The 24,102-nt window shown below is 40.0% G+C and overlaps 1 protein-coding gene across 2 annotated transcripts; it reads left to right on the top strand.

The window, feature by feature from the left end:
* The first annotated feature begins 76 nt into the window (after positions 1-76).
* LOC144643165 (nucleolar protein 14-like) lies at positions 77-23,729 on the top strand. Of its 2 annotated transcripts, XM_078502330.1 has the most exons (31): positions 77-133; positions 1,676-1,937; positions 4,350-4,391; positions 4,694-4,786; positions 5,431-5,569; positions 5,956-6,020; positions 6,418-6,486; positions 7,472-7,564; positions 8,253-8,339; positions 8,982-9,050; positions 9,634-9,716; positions 10,244-10,311; positions 11,060-11,251; positions 11,414-11,487; positions 11,913-11,970; positions 12,133-12,175; positions 12,251-12,338; positions 14,001-14,086; positions 14,595-14,701; positions 15,388-15,419; positions 16,015-16,116; positions 16,216-16,278; positions 16,431-16,521; positions 17,902-17,971; positions 18,343-18,423; positions 19,715-19,825; positions 20,369-20,402; positions 21,075-21,202; positions 22,184-22,271; positions 22,632-22,702; positions 22,858-23,729. In XM_078502330.1, exons 2-31 carry the CDS (start codon positions 1,755-1,757, stop codon positions 22,961-22,963), a joined length of 2,616 nt encoding a protein of 871 aa, XP_078358456.1. In that variant the 5' UTR covers positions 77-133; positions 1,676-1,754; the 3' UTR covers positions 22,964-23,729. The 2 variants fall into 2 exon arrangements, with proteins under 2 accessions (XP_078358456.1, XP_078358457.1); XM_078502331.1 differs by lacking the exon at positions 77-133 and having other exon boundaries at positions 1,671-1,937.
* The last annotated feature ends 373 nt before the right edge of the window (positions 23,730-24,102 follow it).

Here is a 24,102-nt window from a genome sequence, read left to right as displayed (position 1 = left end):
CTCGCCATGATCCCTCCAAGTTCTCGAACACTCAATAGTTACTGGTCAGCGTTTGTTTTTAAAATGGAAGTCTACTTTGTATAGGACTTCACAAAATGTAGCAAAATGGCGACTGTGTGTTGCACACGTGCAGGCTAAACTCCATTAGGACACCTCTCCCCCCATCACTGGACATTTCAGATCGTCATTGTGATAGCTCCCCCAACCTTCCTTTCCCTTTTTTTGGTCCTTTCCACTTAGTTCTCTTTTTTTCTTTTCTCATAGTCTTCCTCACACATCCTCCTTTTCCTCCCCCACTCCACCCTCTCATCAATACTTATCTGATCCTTCTCTCTCACTTCTTCTTTATTTTTCTTGTTTTTGTTCTTTTCAATTATTCCAAACATCTTTTCTCCCTCTCTCCATCCCTTAACCTAGCCTACAAGTATCGCTCACTTTCTCCCCACCCTCATCCAATCGATCTTTCACCATCTTCTCACTCATTACATGTCTCCACTGTGTTCTTTCTTTCACTCTCTCTTCATCCTTTCACCTTCACTCCCATGTTTACACACATTCATGCTGTCATCAAACAACCAATCTCTATGATATTAGAGATATTTTAGAAGCAATTCATAAGTAGAAGAGCCTCAGCGACATAACTGAGATATGTGATCTCATACAGAACTACTATCCTTCCCCACAACTTCTCACCGTCATCTCCCCCTTCCTCACTATCACATCTCAGTCCTCCTCCCAACAAACACCGTAACTTCTCCACACACACTCACTTCATCTCACAAACTAAATAACCATCCTCACCCACACCTCTTTTTTCATTTACTTCAATCAACTCTCTTTTTCCCATCCCCTCCCCCCTCCCCCCCTCCTTTCCCCCTTCGTCCTATACATTTCTCCTTCATTCCCGTTGACTAAACATCTGCTCCCACTACACTTTCTCTCTTAATTTTCTCCATTGCCCCCCCCCCAGTCATTTTTTCCTCTCCTCTCCTATCCTCCACACCCATCCATCCCCCCCCCGCCCGCGCCCCCCCGCCCCGTCCCCCTCTGCCCGTGCGGTCCTGCCTGGACCCTCCCTCCTCGTGGCGTCGGGGGCCCCCCCCGGGGCGCCCCTCGGCGCCGGGGCGTCCGCCGCGTCGCTCTCCCCCGGCTGGTCCACTCCCTAGTCGGCTGGTGCGTGGCTTCTGTCAGCGTGGTTCCCGCTGGGTCGGGCGGATCTCACACGTCAGTAGTCGTCGCGGCGCGGGAGCCGGCCTTCGGGCGGGCCACGGTGCTTCTGCTCCTGGTTCTCCACCTCCTCGCGTCGATTGGGCTCGGGGCGGGGGCTCTCGGCTCTGTCGCCAGGCGCCTTCTCCTCTCCCCTCAGTGTCGTCCCCCCCCTCTCGGGCGCTCGGGGGCTGTCAGCGGCCGTCCTGGCACCGCTGTTCGGTCGGCACCTTCCGATTGTGTCTCTTGTCTCTTCTGTCCCTGTTTCTCTGCACGTCTCTGATGAGACTGATCTGTCATTGTGGAGTTCCCGGCGCCTCTCACACGCTTCTGTGGCGATTGTTGTTTTCCCGCGTTCTCTGCGACCGGTTCCCTCTGGCTGGGTAGTTCTTCTCCACATCACTTCGATCTGCATTTTTCGTCCCCAGTGCATTGGGCGGGAGCGCGCTGTCCCTAATGGCATGTGCAGGCTAAGCGCTTTAGCTTTTGACGTCTTTCTTTGTAAATTACTGCTCATTTCCGTTGTCAGAGTGTTTGTTGTAGGGAACATGGTTAAGTCAAAGAAAGCTGCTCAAAAGTTGGCAAGAAAGTCAGCCCAGGCTGGACCCAAAGAAGTGAAAAACAATCCTTTTGAAATTCATACAAACAAGCGTAAACATGATATCCTTGGAAGAAAGCTTAAACATGATAGGGGATTACCTGGAATATCACGATCAAAAGCGATTAATAAGGTAGGTATTACTTATATAAACATAAAACAGTCAAAAGCTCTGAGGCGAGAAGTATAATGTGATGTGACAAACATGTCAACATGGCCTCATGCAGAGAAGCTGGCCATCCCTTAACAGTACATAATTTTTGCATAACAGTTTATAACATCCATACAGAATACAGGTAAATCACCCTATAATTTGGCCACCCTCAGGGTTGGAAATTAGCGCTCGCCCACTCGCCCAGGCGAGTGTGAAAACTGTCGGGTGAGTACAAATCATGGATCACTCGCCCGGTTTGGCGAGTATGATTTTTATATGCAGAATATATTATTCAATAAGCGTAACTTTTACTATCCACTTTAAAATAATCTACACTGTTCGCAAGCCAATAGCTTTCCAACATTTTGAAATCTCCATGCGTTCGCGTTCGCAAACAGACAAAAATGGCTTCTGTTTGGTGATTGTTACATGATGGACGTACTAGTACGAAGTAATACCTCTGGTCACAAAAGCACTAAGTCGTCCACTGAGCCACGAAACGTAGCAAGATGGCTAGTTCCCGATTTTCCCGCCGCTTTTTTCTGTACAATTTCTATACTTTCTATACTACAGGGATTGGGAAGACGTATCAAATTAAAAACAGCGTTTCACCTTTGAAGTAAGCTTGCTCTTGTTTTTATTGTGGAGAAAGGTCTATTTTTGGCGATTTTAATTTTCATTGAGTGATTGTGAGTATCAAACGTGATTCGTGGGGGGAGGGGGGCTAAATTTTGCTTTTCTTTTAAAATGGAGGAGACTGGGCGAGTGAAAACTAATCTGAGCGAGTGCAATTCGAAGGTCACTCGCCCAGATGGCGAGTGCTCCGAAATTTTAGTTTCTAACCCTGCACCCTGGATTAGAATTAACTGCCTGTTGTAGAAAGATGACTGTGGTACATGAAGGGAGGCTTCAATCACAGTAGAATTAGTAGATTAATTGGCATATGCCAGGGAGGGCAAATTGACCATTGTGGAGGGGTTGGCCACTAAAGCAGGGCTGTCGGTAGGGAGGGTGCTTTGTGGCCCACCTCATGGGCCACAAAGGTCCACCTAAATAGGGGAGTGAGGGTTAAAATGACTCTCAGAATGCAGGAAATGTGGACTTCAGTAACTTAATTTTTCAAAATTTCTAAGGGGAAAATACCCTCGGACAACCACCCCCCCCCTCCCCACACACACACACACACCTCAGCCAAGGCACTCGCCCCCACCAATCAAAAATCCTGCTTACGGCCCTGTAAAGGGAGGTGGCTGTAACCTGTGGGGCACTCCCATATGAAAGGGCTGGGGATGCTTGTTGAAAATTTTGAAAAGAACTCCTAAAAGAGACCAATCTGGGCATGGCAAAAGCTTTTTTTGACCCCTAAAAGAAACCAAAATACTAAAAATAGAATTTATATATTTGTATATTTCTTCATGTACAATCCTAAACCAGACCTTGTCAGTAAAAAAAATATTCATTTGGTGTTTTACCTGGAACACCCAAATTAGAAATAAATTAAGACCAAAAATCCGAAATAATTTATACCCCTAGAGGGGACGACGAGTGTTCCCCCCCCCCATCCTCCCCCTTCCGTGGGGCTGTTAATAAGGGAATAAAATGACTTTTTGAGGGAATATTGTTTATTTGGGCCTGCCTAGTGTCATTTGTGGCCCAAGCGCAAAGCGCAAGGGCCACAAATGACACTACAAGGGAGCAAATAAACAATATTCCCTCAAAAAGTCATTTTATTCCCTTATTAACAGCCCCATGGATAGTTGTGTACTTATGTTACCGTTGCATCTAAGCGTGAACACGAGCCGCCGAAACATGATCTTATTGGGTATCAAACATGGCATGTTTCGTCATGAAACATTGAAGTTTTGCAGACCATAACAGCAACTTTCACGCTCAAAATGCTCACCATAAACACTGAGAACAGGCGAAACTTTGCACCAGAAGTGATTCAAGTGAACCTGCAAATGCATATCGACACAGATCAGGATCAATTTGTCGAAGGAAGTCTTGATATCCAATCTTTCCGCCATTTCGACTGTTTCAAAACCAGAATATGTTGAAGTTTTGGCACCAAAGTTGCCGTTACAGTCTGCTAAACTTCAAACGTTTGATGACCAATCATGCCACGTTTGATACCCAATTAGATCATGTTCCGGCGGCACGTGTTCACGCTTAGATGCAAGCGATGGTAATGTACAGTACACCAGAGATTGGTTTAGGCCCCGTCCACACTGACCCGGGTAAATTTGAAAACGTATCTTTTCTTCCCCGCAATGCCTTGGGGCTGTCACTAATGGAAGATCAAACTGTATGTATTTTGCTTGCCCTAAATTTACCTTTTGTGAAGAGAAATGTCACTGATAAGTTTTTTGCTCATTTTCTAATGTGATTTAGAGACAAAAGACACTCTTGGTAGAGTACAAGCAGAAAAATAAGGTGGGTAATATTATTATTCGTTATACATGATATATCAGTACTTTTTTGGGCAACTTGCCTTGAAGGAACATGATTCCCAAAGAAAGGGGCAAACTTACTAAACATGAAAAAAAAAAAAATTTCCTGTTGATTAAAACTATGCTACCTTTCACTTGGTAATCATATTCTTTGGAGGCTATTGATCCTCGGAAGTATCTTACTTCTTACGTTGTTATCTCTGGAAGGAGAAAAGCAATGACCAAATTTAGCCATGGGTCCATTATGACATACATAACATGGCTTCCTTTTCATTGTCATAACAGGCTAATATGTTTATTGATCGCCGCTTTGGTGAATATGACGAGAAGCTGACACTTGAAGAAAAGATGATGAAAAGATTTACCATGGAGAAAAAGGTTTGGTTGATTATGATACTTTGAACTTGCTTCTTGTCTTGGATACGATGCTAATTCTTTTTAGATCATTCCCCTCTTCCCAAATATTGTGGAAAGTGGCTGTGGCCTAAAGGTTAGCAGTGCCCTGGACTTCAGATCAAGCAGTCTGGGTTCGAGCATTGGCTGGAGCCATTGTGCAGTGTTTTTGGGCAAGACACTCATCTCTCTCATTACTTCTCCTTATTCATGTGGAAAGGGTACTAGCAAATTAAATGCTAGGGATAACCCTGCATTGGACTAACATTCCATCTTTACGCCAGAGAAACCAGCGATAAGCATGTTGTCAAAGGCAGACTCTTTTTTTACCCTGGTATATTGCTGGATAGAGAAAGGCATGCAAGTAAAAGCCAATGAAGTATTGACTGCAAGTGGTAGTGAAGTGTCTCAAGAACACAACATTTTAATGATGATGGCCAGGCCTGAATAAAAGTCTATTGGAACTTAAGTCTAATGAGCTAATTGCAAGACCACTGTCTGCACCTTGCACTGTGCCAGTACTTGTATCACTGACAATTAATAACAGTACTGTAACAACTTGTGGCAATTAAGACTTAAGCACTATCTAATATGTTACTTAATTCAGATATTACGTTATTAATCATCAGCATCATCATGAACGTCATGGCAAGTACAGACTGGAGGATGAAGAACTGACTCACCTAGGGCAATCACTCGGTGAGATTGACAGGTTTGAAGATGTCCAGCTGAGTGATGATGATGATGAAGTGGATAAGGAAGATGCCGGTAAGCATTACAATACTTTTTTTGTGAGATGGTCTTGTGACTTTTTTTGGTAGAAACTGTTCATAAACTTGCCATAGAACTGGAGTTACAGTCAGTTAATTCTCAGCGTATCCCACTTATTATTTGAATGAGAATCTTAATTGCGAACAAAAAAATTGCAAACATGGTTTGATAATTGAAAGTCATTCTCAAATAAAAATAAGAGGAACATGCTGAGCATTTTAATTTTTTTTAATTTTTGCCATCTGCTATATCACCTATTATTGAAAACCCTGAACTGGCCCCTAAAAGATCTGTATATTTTTGAAATATTCAGATTTTCCAGATATCCAAAATGTGTTCGTTAGTGTAAGTTAAATTCTACAGTTATAACCTTTTTCTTTCAGCTGAAGATGTGAAAGAGTTGCACTTTGGTGGCTTCCTCACAAAGAAAAGACCAGATGACAAACAGGTGATGGTTAATTTTCTCTTTAATAGTTAATTAAAAATAGCTACAGAATAAACCATGTACCAAGTGCATTTTATGCAATAATAATAATAATAATAATAACAGTTCTTAGCACGCACTTTACATACGTCTCAGTGCGTTTACATTTGATATTTAAAAGTAAAAATATAAAAACCCGATTTAAATTACAATCAGATAAAAATACGCTAAGGATAACCTAATTTAATTACAATTGATAAAAAATAAAAATAAAAATGACAATAAAAACATGGCGAACTTGTTAAAAATATATCGACCTAAATATACATACACAATCTTTTGACACATCTGCATGTAATAAGCATTTGTTTCCAGTAAATGCAGTCAATCGACATTTGATAATTTGTTTATTATGATTTAGACTGCAGAAAAACACAAGAGTAAGAAAGAGATCATGGAAGAAGTAGTAGCCAAAGCCAAGATCAAGAAGGTAATCAGCATGTTTTTTCCCTTACCATGTCAATATGATTAGGATGAATTGTTCAACAATTACACTAGCATGGGACCAAGAAAAGATTTTTTCTTTGCGCCATGCTCATGTCATTGTTGAACAATTCATCTTGATTATTTCTAACCTAGATTAAAAAAAAAATACCATCTTTATTATTTACTACACACTTGATGATTTCAACATTTGCTGATCCTAGCAGTATTCAGGTCGTTTGTCACACATATCAACCTAGTAAATCGCCCAGCTCACCACAAGTCTCTCGTTGCTCAGTTGGTTAGAGTGCCCAACCGGTATTTGGGAGGCCTTGGGTTCGATTCCTGTCGGGGACTTAGATTTTTTCTTTGTCCTATGCTTGTGTTATTGTTGAACAATTCATCTTCATTATTTCTCACCGAGCTTAATATTACCATCTTTATTAGTCAATATAACTATTATCAAGCTGACAGGTGATGGTTAACTAAGGGTGTACAGAGATGACATCAAGAATGTACACTTTGAACTCATAATTGAAGGATTCACTCAGCAGTCTTGTACAACCTGTCCCATTTAAGGTCATTGCCCTGTATTGTATTGCGCATCCTTACTGCGCAGAATTTTACGTGTCATAAGCGCACGCGAGCGCGCGCGCTTAAACAAAATGGTGGCTTTTTTCTATGCGGCTTAGTCCGCGAGAGAAGTAAATTGTCGCTTTCTCGTAAACGAGTCTGGTGACCTATCATTTTTTTCTCATATTTTACGTGTAGCGATCAAATTCTTTCTGTAAAATGAAAACAGATCAATTCTTGTGTTTGAAAAATAAATTATCGCTAAAAACGTGTACTTTACTAGTACTCGCAGAGGAATTTTAAAGGAATTATATGGTTAGTTTGGTTAAAAAAATGTGTTCAGTTCTATTTCAGGGCAATGACCTTAACCTAATATGTAGTACATACTGATTCTTTTCTTTCCTTGTGTTTGTTTCCAGCATGAACGGCAAATGGCAAAAGAAGAGACAGTCACATTAACAGACAAGCTGGATAAGGACTGGAAAAATATTCAAAATCTTGTCTCACAAAGGGTAAATTCAAAACGTTTTTGTTTGCTTTATTACAGTCAAACACCTGTAAAGCGGCCACCCATAAAGCAGCCACACCCTGTGTGCTCGTGTTTTTATCGTGGAGTAAGGTCTATTTTTGTTGATTTTTCATTGAAGAAATAAATTTCAGTCTGTATCACGATCGACCACCACAGTGGCATGGTTAGTATCAAACATGATTAAAAACTTAAGTTGTACATTTTATTAGTGGGTGGAGGGGGGCTAAATTTTCTCTTTTTTAATGGAGGATCCTGGGCAAGTGAAAACTGATCTGGGCGAGTACAATTTGAAGGTCACTGGCGAGTGCTCCGAAATTTTAGTTTCCAACCCTGCGGCCAGTTATCAAAGTTCCGAAAGCACTGCTGGTATAATTAATACTGTAAATAAATCCATTATTTAGCCGGCACCTCTATAAAGCAGCCGCGGCGACCTTTCGGCCGTCCCAATGAGGAGTCGTCTATTGGTCTATTGTTTTTACCTCTATTAAGCAGCTACCAAGAATTTTTATAAGTTCACGTAGTATGACCTTGTGGTCAACAACTTAATAACAGATAAAAGTCCAAAATTTTAAGTGGCGATAAAAACATTCAAACACACACTTATTATCGTCTTGACTTATGTCTGTCAGTGCATAGGAACTTTCAAAACCTGTTTTGAATTGATCTTGTAGGGGCCGCATAGTGAAGAGACATCGACATCCAAGGCAGATGATTATGACGTTGCCGTCAGACAACTGGCATTTGAAATTAAAGGCAAAGTAAGTAATCACAGAACATGTGCCTTATTAAATGGTTCAGAAATAACCTTGATGTTTATTTAGTAAATAAACCCCTTCAGGCGGCTGGTATATTGGAGGATAATGCCCGAGGCTGAAAGATTGTCGAAAAATGAACAGTTGGCCGAGAAGCGTAGCTTCGAGGGCAATTGTGAAATTTTGAGGACAATCTTTCAGCCAAGGGCATTATCCTCCAATATACCAGCGAGCCAGAAAGGGGTTTATTTATTTTATAACCCTCCGATTAATTTCTTCATCGCGCTTAATCGCCAGTAAATTTATAGGAAAAAACCTACGTAATAAACTCGGCGTAACTGTGTTTGAAACAAATGTAAGTTGATTGGTTTACGTAGTTTTAAAACTGTGAATTCATTAAAAGTTAGAATTGAATAAGGTGACTTCATTCGTTTGTTTTGTGCTTGCCTACAAAATCGGGCGACGGATATCAAATCGGACGGGGTATATTCGCTGATACCCGTCGTCCGATTTTGTACCACGTGATGCGTTTTGTCCAATGACCGCGCGCGAAAATTAATCGGTGGGTTATAATATTTAATATTGCTGTTACTATAATTTACTTGTTGAGTAACTGTCCTTTTTAATACCATAATGTTTTTTTTTAAGGCCACTGACAGATTGAAGTCAGAACAAGAGATTGCCAAAGAAGAACAGGAACGACTGAACAAATTGGAGGTAAGTAATCTTTCTTAAAAACACTCTCTGACGAAGTTGTCAACAAATTATAAAAAAAAAAAAAAAACAATTTAATTTCCCAACTCACCACTGATTCATAAACCAACACATACCAAAGAATGCCAGTAAACCCCTGGGCTTGTACAACTTTGTAAGGGGTTTTGAATGGGCTTATAACCGGGGGAGCAAGCTTATAAGCGGCACGAAAAATGTTTGAAAATGAGCTGATAATAAATAATTTAAAGGCCCTGATAAGTGATGTATTGTAAGAAGACCACTCTGATTAAACATTTTGTTTTTTTTTATTGTTACTAGCAGACCGATTAGCCAATAGCCGGAGGGGCTTATAAGTGGGAGGAGGGGGGGGGGGGGTACAACCAGTATTTTACAGTAGGTTGCGGGAATGAGGTGTGGTCACCAAGCTAAAGAGAAATTGTCTTGATTGCATTTACTGTCAAAATGGTTCAAGCATTACTGCCAGTAACGAAAAAATATATTCATTATTTAATAAATGAAATTTAATTTCATTCTTCACTGCAATAATTTATTTCATTCTTAAAATGAACACTTACTATTTGTTTAGCTTGAGCGTCAAAGAAGAATGAGAGGATTACCTCTTGTTGCTGAGAAACCTAAACACATATCAGCTGATGACCTTGGTGACAGGTAACAACTGATAAACACTTGTACATCACATGTGGTGACATTAGTCACATTAAGTTCTCCTACTTTATTCAACCAACAGCATTTGTAGTTTCCTCCATTTCCTTTCATGATTAACCCTTAATGACTGGTCCCAATGGAAACAGTTAATTTTTTCCTGAGATTCGACAAAAATATAAAAAAAAATAAACAAAAATATCTGGTTTCCCCAGGTTCCAGTTGTTAAGTGATTTGTTATTAATAGCATAATTAAATTCAGTTGGCATGCAATTACACTTGTCTAGTCGGTCAACATTCCCAAGTAACAGTGCGCTGTTACCATGTAACGTTATAGATTTTGCAATGTTACCCACTCAGGAAACAATTATTACTACTCAGAAAACAGTTTGATAAATTGAAGATTGCTGTAATAAAGTTAAAAATAAGTTTTGCCTAGTGCATAAATCAGATTGGACGAGTTCCTTACATGAGTACTGAATGTCAAATTCATAATCTCACACACCTTGTTTCTGTATTCACATGTTAAACAGCTTTACGCCAGCTGAAGATGATAGAGTTTTGCTGAGTTATCAAGATGGATCAATGATAAACGCGGAAGGTAAGACACAACTAAACACTGTTACTAAGTTTGTATATTTGTCAGTCATTGTTCAGTAGTGTTTTCAAGATCATTCACTAATCAGGTAATCAGAGACTACGGAGCCAGGGGGCTGGGGTAGCCCTCCCCCTCCTATATTTCCGAAAAAATAAAGACTTTTTAAGAGAATAGTCTCTAAAGCCTCCCACTTCAAGTCACTAGTCAGCCCCCCTCCCCCCCTCCAATTATTGAAAAGATACGCCGCGGTCCCTGCTAATGTCCTTATCAATGAATTTTAATTGTATTCTTTTTAGAATGTTTACTTTTCTCATTTGGGCAATCTAATGAATATGTTGTGGATTAAATTATTTATCTTTGGTTTAAAAATTTTCAAACCAGTTTTTATTTTTCATTGTCTCATATTCATTCTCATAATCTGAGGCAAAAGGACATAAAAATCAAACTGGTTTGAAAAAATTTAAACCAGAGATAAGTAATTATTAAAACCACAACGAATACATCAGAAGTAAGGTGCCAGAAAAAAGCTAAAATTCAGACTTATCTACCCTTTGGTTGAAGTAATAAAAATAACTGGCCTAGCTATTTTTAAAGAAAATACTATACAATTATGGTGTACCTGTTTGTAGACAGTTCTTTGTTTTTTCATCTTTGTTCCTCCCTGAGAAAAGAGGAGGAGAACAGGTCCATTTCCCAAACAGCGGCCAGTAATCGAGCCTAACCTGCTTGTGGCATATAATTTGTTTTGCAGATGAAGAAGACGATGACCAGTCAAGTAATGCTGATAACAGTGACGAAGAATTCAACCAAAATGGAGATGAAGAAATAGTGGAAGATCAAGAAGGGGAAGGTGATAATTCTGCTACCGATGACGATGGTGACAATGATGATGATGAAGAAGAAAGTTCTGAGGATGACAGTGGTTCTGACCTTGAATCAGACGGTGAGAAAATAATACATCATAATATGACAATTTTTACGAGTCCCGAGAGATAAAGTAAAAAATTAGGGGTTGCCCCTGAGTGCTATTTAATGGTGAAAAAACCCTTCTACAGAGCAAGTCATTTCTAAAGCGTTACTCTTATTTGGCAATTTCCTTTTTCAGAGAGCAATGACGAAATGGAAGGTGATGCTGACTCAAGTGAACCAATCAAACAGCAACAGCAACGAAAAATTCTGGTAAACTCTTAGCTCTTAATCTTTATGATCCACACATGTAATATGATTCTCTTAGAAAAGAAGCCCAATATTGCAGAGTATACAAACGTACCCAGTACATGTACATGTGGACATTAGATCCCATTTACACTTTTGGTTGTGGCTGACTGGATTAAGATCCCATCTACACATTCCACGTTTTCAAAAACTATTATTTTTGCAATCCGACTGTGCAAATGCAAAAAATTCTGTTCAATTTGCCGGGTAAGTACTTTGTTTAAAAAAATGTCTTTTGATTGAGAAAAAAATCTTTGTTCTTATATGAAAACATAATATGCGTGGAGATATCCTTAGAGCCTGAGTTGATAAATGGCAGTTGCCTGTGTAGATGATGGATTTTCTAGAGACTTTCAACTGTTTGTTAACTTGATGCGCTGTTTCTTTAGCAAAAAGACAAAGCTGAGGCTGACCAGTCAAAGAAAGATCTTCCATTTACATTTAAAGGTAAGCTGTTCCTCATTTTTCGCAACTTCTGTACTTTTTGCCAAACCATCAATGAATATTTTCAAAACAGGCACTTAATGATCTCAGAGTTCAGGTTTGTAAGTAGCCAAAAAACTTTGTGTCTCAACTGTTGATCTTATTATTTTCTTTTTCTATTTGCAGCACCAAAATCCTTCCCAGAGTTTAAAGAGCTTATAAAGGGCTGGTAAGCATCAGTAGTGATATTATTTGAAAATTTTATTAATTGCTTCACAAATAAACTGATGTTTCTATTTTAAAGGTCGTACAAAGAGCAGCTGACAATCATTGACAGAATCAAGGCATGTCATAATCCCAAAATTTCACCCGAGAATAAGCCAAAAATGGAGGTAAGAATGAACTAGGAACAGTGCTCAACATAACTGCAGCGCATTTTGCAATAATTGCTTAAAACTATAACTGAAAGGTTTTGACAAAGCTCAAGATAATTTTTTTTCGACTGACTTTCATGCCATAGTTAAAGGAGAAGTTCACTCCATAATAGCCATTTATTTTCTTTACGCCAATAAAAAGTTTACACAAAAGTATGTTATTCACCGAAATTTCAGCCTCCAACGCTCGCTATAACCCTACGAAATCTTTCCCAAAACTCGACAACTGAACGCCGCCATCTTGGAGCTGATAATGTATGCGTGACGTCAAAGAGCTCAGCCTGAAGTTTGGCGGGAAAATTTTTATTGTCAAAACTCATTGTTTTTTGAATTTTTGGGAGCTCTGTTTGAGAAAAATGGAGCTACACAAACAGGCATTTTGACAAACAAAAGCCACTACGAAGAAACAAGGAGTTTCGAGGATTTAAATTTCCCCGCAAAACTTCAGGCTGAGCTCTTTGACGTCATGCACACATTACCAGCTCCAAGATGGCGGCGTTCATTTGTCGAGTTTTGGGAAAGATTTCGTAGGGTTAAAGCGCACGTTGGAGGCTGAAATTTTGGTGAATAGCATATCTTTGTGTAAACTTTTTATTGGCGTAAAGAACATAAATGGCCATTCTGGAGTGAACTTCTCCTATAGTTAAGAGTTAGCTGTTTACTTGAGTATTCGTTTTCTAAAAGTAAGCTCTCCTCTTGGTTCAACAAATTTGTGCAATACGCTCTAACAAATCAGACTGACCATGCTTTTTTTTTAAATCAACAAGCACTCTCATTCGCATTTTAATGCGCATACTACCTGTTGCTTTTCGCTCAGTTCGAGTTCTGACTGGTTCATTTTGTTGTTTACATTTGTTGGTATGGCCAGATGTGATCCTCAGGTTTTGGCATTAAACAACATGAACTACACCAGGAAAAAGTACAGTTACCGTAATGATTCGATTTAGCGCCCTCCTTCCAATAAGCACCCCCTTTCGAATAAGCGCCCCCCTTCGAATGTGTTTTTGTAAATAAGCGCCCCTATTCCAATAAGCGCCCCCAATAAGCGCCCCCATTCTAATTAGCGCCCTCATCTATTGTGGATAACTGCCCCTACTGAAGTCATTGACGCCAACCAGATAAACTCCTGACCGTTCACCGTACAGTTCATGTATATATTTACTGCTAAAATGAACAATTATTTTAAAAGTAACTGAACTTTTAACAATTTCTAACTGTTACAGTTTCTGTTTTTGTTAGATACATTTGGTTGTTTCTCAAAAAATTAAATAAGCGCCCTGTCCTGAATAAGCGCCCCATCTCGAATAAGCGCCCTCCCTTGAGGTGCCAAAAGTAAATAAGCGCCCCGGGCGCTAAATCGAATCATTACGGTAACCAATCAGAACTCAAATAAAGCGCATGCAACCAGTGCTAAATACGACAAAGGTCACTTGGTTCACTTGAGCCAAACCATGGACTGCAAAAACACTTTCATTAATCTTGCTCTCTGTTTTGACACTCGCTCCAGACCTTTTGAGTGCATGTAATGATGATGATGACGATGATGATAAACTTTAAAAAAAGTTAAAAATGAACCTTATAACATGATTGTAACCCAATTTTCTGGCCTATTTTTTCCAGACATTGTTCAGTATTTTGCTGGAGTATGTAGGTGATCTCTCGCTGATGGGTTCTGAAGGACTCAAGATGATTGACAAGCTGTCAAGGTAACCTTCATTGTTGCCGTTGAAATTTTATTTCATCTATCACTTTATTTGACTTCTGTGTGACAAAATTGGTTCCATGGCCCAATTTGGTTTGATGTCGGAACCCTTGCTAGTTTCGCAATCATTGTTTGGTTTCATGACAAAAATATTAGTTTAGAAAGAGACTAGGGGTTCTTATTATTTCCCCAAAATAAAATTGTTTTAAGTTTTCCTTTAAAACTGGTTGTGGTTATACTTAAATCCGCCAACCAACCTGAATCTTGAGATGGTGGGACCGTTTTAAGTTGTCGAAAGAAATTGCGCGGTTGTCCTAAAACGGTTAAAGAAGTCACCCGCGTTCCTTCTAATCGAAAAACGGAATTTCCAGAAAGTTTCCAAATTTGCATCCCAAATTTCCAGGGTGTTTTGGCTATCTAGTATGCATTCAAAGGTTTTGGGAAAAAGGCCAGCTCATATAAAAGTTTGGAATTTGATCCAGCCCTTTATTTACTGTTTTTTCTTTTTACAGACACTTGTTTGATGTGGCACAGTATTCACCAGTTCACTCAGCTAAATGCATGCAGCAGATTGTGAAGGATATACACAAACAATTCACGGAGAATCGTGACAGACAAGGTAAAAATTGTTTTTAAATTAAATACTTCTTTTTGCTCAAAAGTAAAAAGAAGTTCTCTTTCCGCCATGTTTAGATTGACATTTTAAGATTTGGATTCTGAATCTCGCTTCCTAATAAAATGTTCTTCATGCTAAGCTGCACACAGAGTCATAACTAACGAAAATCAATCAAGTTACCTGTCCTGTGGCCAGTGTTGTTCATCTCATTACAACTTTCGGTATTGCCTGTGGTCCCACCCGATTTACGCCTACGTTTTGGATTCTAAACCTAAACTTACTTAGTTTGTGAATTGCATCGACTGGCCGAGTGGTTTATGGCGCTGGTGTTGTAATCCGGAGGTCACCGGTTCGAGGCCTGCCCTTGCCACTAGCTGGATTTGTATCTCGGTTGTCCCGAGTTCAAATCCTCGACCACGCTTTGTATATAGCCAACTGGTCTGCCTCCTGCCAGTTGGGATTTTTAACCTTGTTATGTTCATTAATAAATTATTTGTTTCCTCTGTTTCAGTGGCATGCCTGTAAACTAGCTATCTCGTTGAGATATGAAGCTAAGTGCATGACCACTATAAACACGTATTTATTTTTATTTTTATTTTTATTATTTTTGTTTATTTTATGGAATATAGACTAGCAATAAATCGCTTGTACTCGTCACTTAACTACAGTTTTTTGCAATCATCTTTCAGGTGGGAAAGGAATGTTCCTGGGCCTTACTGAGGTAAGATTACCAAGCTTATGCCACATATTGTAGGTTTTGACCACCGGTAAGGAGAAAGAAGTTTTAAAATAATTTTCACTTTTATTATTCTGACAAAATGGCCGGCCAGTGTCATGCACAGTAGGCAGGAGGTGATTTGTTTCTTCACCCAATTCATCTCGTTATTGCTGTGCTACAAAAAACTTAGAGCTTGTCTTATACACCTGGGATAGGTTGTGATACTTCCCACGACAGCAAGCTCTAAAACATGTCCTCAGTGCAGTAATTAACTAGCAAGGGGAAAGACGAGGCACTTGCGTTGTCTAGATTTAACCATTTTTTTGTTAAAAATACTTAAGTTGGGAAAATATTTCCCACTGAACAAGATTGATTTTTTTTCAAGAAATAATTTTCAGGGCTACTAGACTTCAAATTTTCTGGGGTAGCCCATACCCAAGATCTTGCCTCGTCTATGCTAAAAGTCTGACTATGGCCCTGGTCCTGTGTTTAAAATAATATTTCATGGAGGGGTAATGTGCTTCAATCGAGTAGAAACCATCTGTACTTTCGAGGAGCTTAATCTATCCTCGTTCACTAAATTCTTATTTTGTTCTAGTTGGTGTATCTTCGGATCGTTTCCATGTTATTTTCCACATCAGACTTCAAACACGCTGTTTGTACGCCAGCTATGGTCCTGCTATCTCAGGTTCTGGCACAGGTAGATACAATTTTTTTTTCGAACTCTATTCGTTATTTTTTTTGCTCATCATTCATGTTAGCTCTTGATTTTCTTCGTTGGTTTTTTTTTTTTTCGCAGAGTCCTGTGCGATGCATGAGAGACGTATTCAGGGGTCTTTTTATTTGTGATCTGTTTCTTGAGGTTTGTTTGTTACTTTTTTTAAATTTAACCAATGGTTTTCTTTGACACCAGAGTTAAAATGAGATGGCGACTTCTTCTCGCTATTGTTTTGCTAGTTACTAAGTATATCTTGAAATAATCTCAAAGTATTTATTGTTAATTGTCTTTTGCAGTACATATCTTTATCGAAGCGATTGGTTCCTGAAGCTGTCAACTTTTTATGTGGAATTCTCTTCTTGGCTTCCAAGAAAGAAGGCCATACTCGTAAGTATCAGACAATTTCATTTGTTTCCTTACCATACACACCAAAGTTTATTCTCATCACCTGTCTGTTGCTGCCTCGTCCCCGGGCGTCCTCGTCCTTGGTCGTGCACGGTTCGCTTGGCGTTGTGGGACTGACGTGCACAGTTCGCTTGGCGTTCTGGGTCTGATGCGAACCATCAACCCCCGCGCTCCCTGTTTTCCCGCCTTCCCGCCTCAACGTCCGGCGCCTGGGGACGAGGCAGTGTCTGTTGAACATGTTTTTATTGCGTTCGACGAAGGAGAACGCATACTAATCGTGTATACCATGACGATTTGAGATTTTTTTGGACTGCTACAAGTGACCTCGACCTCATGTGATTAGACATTAGAACGCAATTAATTGCGTCACAGCAACGTCAACAATGACAGCGCGCGCAAAAACACTTCATGAAGCCGATAACGCTAGGCTGTAAACAATTCTTGTGTTCGACGGTAGGAGAACAGATCCTAATCTTGTGGTGGCGTGTGGTCCCGTGGCTGTCCAGTGAAAGTCGTTTTATGTGTCGTTCTATGTACAATGTATCTTGGTATGTGGCAGGTTGGCTAATTAATGACGTCGCAGTTTCTTTGCGAGAGACCCTGGGAACGAGGTTGATTCGTTCTAACGAACTTCTTCGGTTTGCGTTTTCGAGTTTGCACTGTAAGTTGTGCTGAAAAAAAAAAAAACGTTTCGACAGTCCTCCTTTTAACAGTAGTAAGAACATTGCTGTGCTAGCTAGCTGCCTCGTGCACTGTTGGATTGACATTGTTTCTCTGATAGTTTCAAGTGATGTTGGATGCGCGCGTTATGTTGCACACGCGGTCGTTTTAAATTTGTATGACGATATAAACAGTCGTGAAACTCGGATTACGCTTGCTAGCCTTATCTTGAGTACCTATCTTGGGTCGAACGCACTCCCCTAATCTCTGATTATTACTAGTTTAACAATTAGACTACGAGCCCGAGTTTTCTATGAGCAAATAGTCAACGAGGCGCAGCCGAGTTGACTATCGCTCATAGAAAACGAGGGCGAGTAGTCTAATTGTTTTAGTAGAAACTCTAAAGGATTGCAGTCCAAAACCTACAATATTGTGCACTTTGAAGACAAAAATCAAGAAAATTTACCGCTTAAAGAACTACGCGAGCGCGCGACTGTTTTCTATCGGCGAATAGAAATCAGTGGGAGAACCAATCAGATTCGCGGATTTCCAATAGAACACAGCTGAGTTTCTACTAAATTGTAAGTAGAAATGAGATGTTAATCTGTTTGAAAACAGTCGGACCGTGAAGAGGGAAACACCTAACATAGGCTATTTCCTCCTCCTTCTCCTCAGTATTAACTAACCGTTCCTTCATTACAGCTCAGCTTGTGCTCCCATTTAAAAGCAGCAGCAAATGGCGCGATCTTCTTAAACTTCGGTCAGATTCAAGGTGAGAAAGGTAGCTAGTTCTCTGGTAAATGAAAACAATAAAGAACGAATGCCTTTATGGTAAATACTTTACCTTGATTTGAGTAAAAGTGTTATTGATTAAACTGCATGCCTCCTTGGAGTTTGGAGTTTCGTAACCTTTCACGCACTAATTCAACAGTAGCCAGCCTAAAAATCAGAACAGAGCATTGCTTGTGCATGTTGCTGTAAGAAGGATAACAATTTCTCAATTTGACTCTTCGCTCGCTTAGCCTTTTGGCACAACCGTACTACAGTCGAACCTCCCTGTTCATTTAAACATTCACCTTATCCCTCCCTTGATTATAAAATGTGAAAAGTTGTTTGTATTCAGTTTTAATTGAACCGTTACAGCTTTGTGACCATTAAACCTTTACCGTTGACAAAAACCCTTGGAGAAAGCACGGAGGATAAACTTGCGGAGGACGAAATGAGGTAACGCTTGTGCTATTAACTAAAGAATAGAATAAAATTCCGATAAGCCAAAGCCATGTGTTATACACCACGGATATTGGGAGTGTCCCCGGGGGGGGGGGGGTACTCGAAAACGTTTTGTACGGGGAGGCTCCGCCCGGAGGTCCAACCTCTTACCCTTTTATATACCATTTTGATAGAAAAGGTGCCCCTTTTGTATACCTTTAATAGCAAAGAGGCACCCCTTTCATATACCTACACGACATCACATTTACCTAAAACGGGAAGTTTTCTTGTCATTTTTATTTTGCGCTTAATAAATTAAGACGATACAGCCAAAAGTTGCGTCTGCTCGAAATATTTAATATAAAGGCCTTTACAAATATCATAATGGCAGATTTCCATACCCTTTCATATACCTAAACTTGTGAAATCCCTACCCTTTTATATACCTGAAGCCTGAAAAAGGTATCCCTTTCGGGCGGAAAAAGATTGCTTCCTCCCTTGGTGCAATCAAGCGAACACGACAGCACATGCCATTCGATATTATAATCCAAGTTTATAATAGTCTTGTTCAGCCTCACTTTGATTATTGTAATATTGTTTGGGGAGGCTCTTACAAAGGCCTATCTGATAAGCTTCAGAAGCTTCAAAATCGCGCAGCCCGCTTATTATGTCTGGTAGCTATGAAAGTAACTTAAACGAAACAAACTAGCTCTTCCACAACCACGCACTGAGCGTCAATTGTTTTTTTATTTTTTTATTTTGTTGTACTTGTAGTTAGGTAAGTAGGTAGTTAGTTAGTAAATAATAGTTTTTAAATAGGCTGATGGAAATACCGTGTTTAAATAAAGTTATCCTATCCTATCCTATCCTATCCTAAGACGATAGAATTGTATAAAGCAAAAGCCCAAGGCGAGTGTTTTCGATGTTTCTTGTCCGTGTTCAAATAACCAGTGTTCTCTGACAGTACTTCTAATATACTGATGGCTTTGTCTTGTTTATATGCTTATGAAATACACTCTTCAACAAATCACGGTTGTCTGTGCTTGATATCGGAAGGAAATGAAAATCTCTAATTTAATTTCCAACTGATAGAAATTTATTTGTTTCCACGGACCTAGACGTCGACCTAGTTCTTACCGAGTCTTCTCTTGTGAGAAAATTTCAAACTGCGAGTAGTGATGGGTCTTACAATTTTCTCATTAATTAGAGAATAGTAGGGACGGGTTAATCGGTGAATAGTAAATCTTGTTTTCACCCCCTCTTTATTACGCTTTACAATAATTTCCAATTAATTTATATTTTTTAGGGTTAACTCGTTGAGCCATTGCCTGTCCATTTTGAACAAATTTGTTGACTTGTACCAGGACGTGCCGGCTAGTTTTGAGACTTTTGTTCCAGTAAAAGACCACTTACAAAGGTACGTTTTGGGTTTGACCAGATCCAACATACAACTAACAGTGACACTGAGAAAAACTTACTACAGAATTACAACACGCGGTAATGTTCTCAGTGTCTATCGCAAAGGAGGTCAAAAGACCTAAAGCAGGAATGGAATATGGGCAAAGCTTTATTTCTGTACGGCTGGTACGAAGGTCTATCTTTCAAAGCTGTTCCCCAGAATTACCCATACACCAAAAAAAGGAATAAGCGGCTTTATAGACTACATGTACCGACCACACAAGCAGTCATTAATTATTACTTTTAATAACTAGTGTTTTCCTTTCGGATTTTGTCCTGTGTTTTTTACAATGGCAAGTAATTTATGTTGATGTAATGAGTCGAGTGAATTTTGCGTAATTTTATTCCGAGCTTCCGCCGATGATCGGCGAAAGCTTGAATAAAATAACGGAAAATATAGTAGCATAAGGTCTCACTCGACTCATTTTATCATCATGATCATTATTTAAGATGCTACTGAAGGACAACTTGAAACGTTTAATTAATTTATTTTATTTTGTAGAATACCTTCGGACCTTTATCCTGCCTCTGTTAAGGTAAGGAGGTTCATAAACAATACTCTGTTTTGTTCAGTTGCGTTATAAACTAGTTTTTAAACTCGAACGTAAAAGCTGGATCATTCTTTCCGCTTGTAGCGTAAAAAATGTAACTGTTCTTTCTAGTGGCCATGCACTTGGCTTCAAGAAAGCTAGTTACAGGCATGCCACTGAAACAGAGGAAAAAAACATTTTATAAGAACATAACATGGTAAAAAATCCCAACAAGCAGGAGGCGGACCAGTTGCTCTCTCCTCCGCAGAGGCCTCTTTCGTGGGGGAAGGCGAAAAAACACGGGGGGAGGAAGGCGAAAACATGAAAAATGACGTGCCCCGCGCGCTTTCGTTTCGATTCTCTCCAGACTCCGCGCGCTTACTTTTCACCTCTCCCCGTTCCTCTCCCTATTTCCCAGCCCGAAAAATTGCCCGAAACACGAAAGAGACCTCTGCGGAGGAGAGAGGACCAGTTGGCTATATACAAAGCGTGTCCGAGGATTTGAACACGGGACGACCAAGAACAAATCCAGCTATTGGCAGGGTGGAGGTCTTGAACCCGGAAGCCCCGGATTACAACACAAGCGCCCTAAACCACTCGGTCACGCTGGCTTTGCTCTTGCTCGGGTCTCTTGTCGTTGCCAGGGTTAACCGTTACCAATTCTCTTTTTTGTAATAGGAACTTCACAGTGGCCTTCTGACACGAATAAGTGATCTCTATAATAAGAGCTTGACTAGAAAACACCTCACGTTACAAGCACGGAAGCCAGAAGCTATCAAGACTTTCGAACCTAAGTTTGAGGAGCAGTAAGTTAAAATCCTTTCTATCTTTCTAAGGGGCACTCTGCAAAAAATAGTTTGAAGAAAAGTAGTTAACAGGAAGTGGGGATGACTAACAATGTATAGCTAGCTCACTATTGAGAAGTCAAAATCTGACACCGAAAAGAGTCATCAGAAATGCTTGTGCACCCATTCTCGACCCAAGCTTGTCTAAACTGGGCTATGGCGCCATTGATGTAATAATATATACCGTTAAATTCCGGTTATAAGCCCTGGGCTTATCCAACTCGTAAGAGATTTTGGGTGGGGCTTATAAGCGGAATAAGAAAAAAAAACGTTTCGAAATGAGCCACAGGAGTGTTGATCGAAATACCTTTTTAACGCATAATAAAGCAACATTTAGCTCTGCTCAGTACTGTTTTCCGGCAGAGGGGGCTTATATCCGGGGGGGCTTATAATCGGATGCATTTTTTGTTTCCAGTTAGATGAACTTGTAACCGGGTGGGGCTTATAAGCAGGGGGGGGGGGGGGGATTACTACCGGAATTTTACGGTATATATTAATTTTGGCTCCGGGTCCTTTAACATTTTGCAATAGACTTGTAACATTGTTACCATCTCTCATTTGTAGTTGTACTCCTTTACGTATTTGTATTTAGCATCTGCTTAGAGCGGTTTTCACTTGAGTGTCGAAAGTTAATTGCGTTTGCTTTGGTTTGCATTGCTTCGCTTAGTGATTGGCTTAAAAATCTCGCGCCACTTTCTCAGCCAATCAGAACTAAAACCAAAACCAATTGTGACTCGCTCGCGCACGTTTTCCCGCGCTTCGTGCCGGCTTCATGTATTTGCTTCAAGTTTTGATTGGTTCACTGGATTGTCTGTGTCCTTTGTGATTGGCCAGAGTAATAACTTTGGTTTTGGTTTTACGACACTCAATTGAAAACTTCTCTAAAAGATCAACTTGGTTTATGTAAATCAAAACTGATTGCGTTCTTTGTGTTTCTTTAAGTTATGAATTCCGATCAAGAAGAGGAGCAGGCAGTAAAACGGCTAACGAAAGACAGAAACTAAGATACAAGTTCAAAAAAGAATTCAAGGTACCACTTTATTCATGTCTGTGTTTTGGAATCGAGAATTAAGGCACACCTTTTAGCTCAGCCAAATCTTGTTTCCAAGCCGAAGAAAAGAACTTAACAACATATATTAGCTGTTCAGACTATTTGTCATACGTCTGATCTATTTTGTTAGTGGTCAAATATATCGAAAACTTTCTATGGATTAGCCGTATGTCTTCAGTACCTCGGAAAACAGAACTTGCCTTGTTGTGTATTTCACTTGAATACAATGTTTTCAGTTGCGACAGCGCTCTAAACGTTTATTTTTCCCTGCAAGTTTTCCCTACAAAATCATTTTCCCTAGAAGTTTGTTTCAGTTTTGTCTCTTTCATAACTTTTTAGGGTGCTGTGCGAGAAATCAGAAAGGACAACCAGTTCCTCGCAAAACAAAAGTTAAAAGAACAGTTAGACAAGTAAGTAGAATTATTACCATTTAAGCGGTAGGTTTTCTTTAATTTGAATACCTTGCAATGTAATAAGTGATTAGTATTTCAGCCTTTATTAGCTGCCTGCGGAGTATGTCATCTAGTAACAAGCGTCGTTAATTGTTGTAATTCATTCTTTGTAGGGACGCAGAGCGACTGCGTAAAGTAAAGGAAATAGAGCACATGTTATCCAATCAGCAAGCGGAAACGAACGCTCTGAACAGAAAGAAAAGAAAACTGGGAAAGTGAATTGGATGAAGAATGAAACGAGTACACGTGACTGACGTGTCACGTGTCTTGTCGACACCTGGTCAATCCGGCGACTCCGGCGAGATTCTCCGTTTAGAAACATACAGTAACAGTGTTTGCCGACGGAGTTAAATTATAGCAAGGAAAATACTTCTTCCTTATGGTGCTTCTTCGTCTCCCTTTTACTGCATGGCGGCGTTTTTATTGACGACTAGCTGTCCACATTCTCCAGTTAGACAATAAGTACTGTAACGCTTTCATCGTCAGCGATAATCAAATTTAATTCCTCTATACGTTGTCCCAAAACGAACCTCGTCGTTTCAGGAAGGAAAGAGACAATAACTCAATTTTCTTCGTAATACAACGTACAAAATGAGTACCGACTGTGTGATGGGTAGTTCGCCCTGTTATACAACAACACTGCCGACCATCTGTGGGCTCAGTTAACTGTACCCCCCCCCCCCACTCTCCCCCTCCGTTTTTTCCCCTCTCTCTCTATCTCTCTCTCTCTTCCCAGCTCCCCCTCCGGTCCCCCCCCCCCTTTCCACGCCTGCTACGCAGGCTAAGTTAACTGCAATCTCGAGCCCAGAGTCCATCTAGTCGGTCAGCGGTATGGGATGTACTCTGGGAAACTGGAATCGATCAGATCAATTTCAGGTCGATTTCAGGAAGAACCTTGGTCTTCCGTTTTTTATTGCGCATGCTCGTAGTTCCAAGCGGAAGTAAATTTCCCAGAACGGAAGTAAATCGAAAAAGTTGAACTACAGTATTACTGGTGTTATTGATTCAACAAAAGTAACAATAACGTCCTGCAGTTAACAAAAGAAAGAGTTAACAAAAATGCGTCTGGTGTTTTGATTTCCTTTAGTCTCTTTCTTGAGCATTCTGCTATGTTTGTTTTAAAATCAATGGTGTTGTTAGCCTTCCAGGATTCCGTCCGTGAAGACTGCGTGCGTGTGTCCGTTGTTGTTTTGCCGAGGACAGCTAAGAAATTTACATAATACACAGCGCACGAACAAGCTATTGTTCTGTTCATAAAAAAATTTTGTTTGGCGACTTTCGCATACTGTTGTTTGGCGACTTTTGTATATTGGAAAGGCTTCTCGCTGACAGCGCATCTTTTCAGGATAGGTTGCATG

This window comes from Oculina patagonica, chromosome 2 (assembly GCF_052425735.1).
Source record: "Oculina patagonica isolate OP01 chromosome 2, crgOcupat, whole genome shotgun sequence".
NCBI classification, from domain to species: Eukaryota; Metazoa; Cnidaria; class Anthozoa; order Scleractinia; family Oculinidae; genus Oculina; species Oculina patagonica.
Note: the sequence above shows the minus strand (reverse complement) of the source record. Positions and strands in the feature narration are given on the sequence as shown.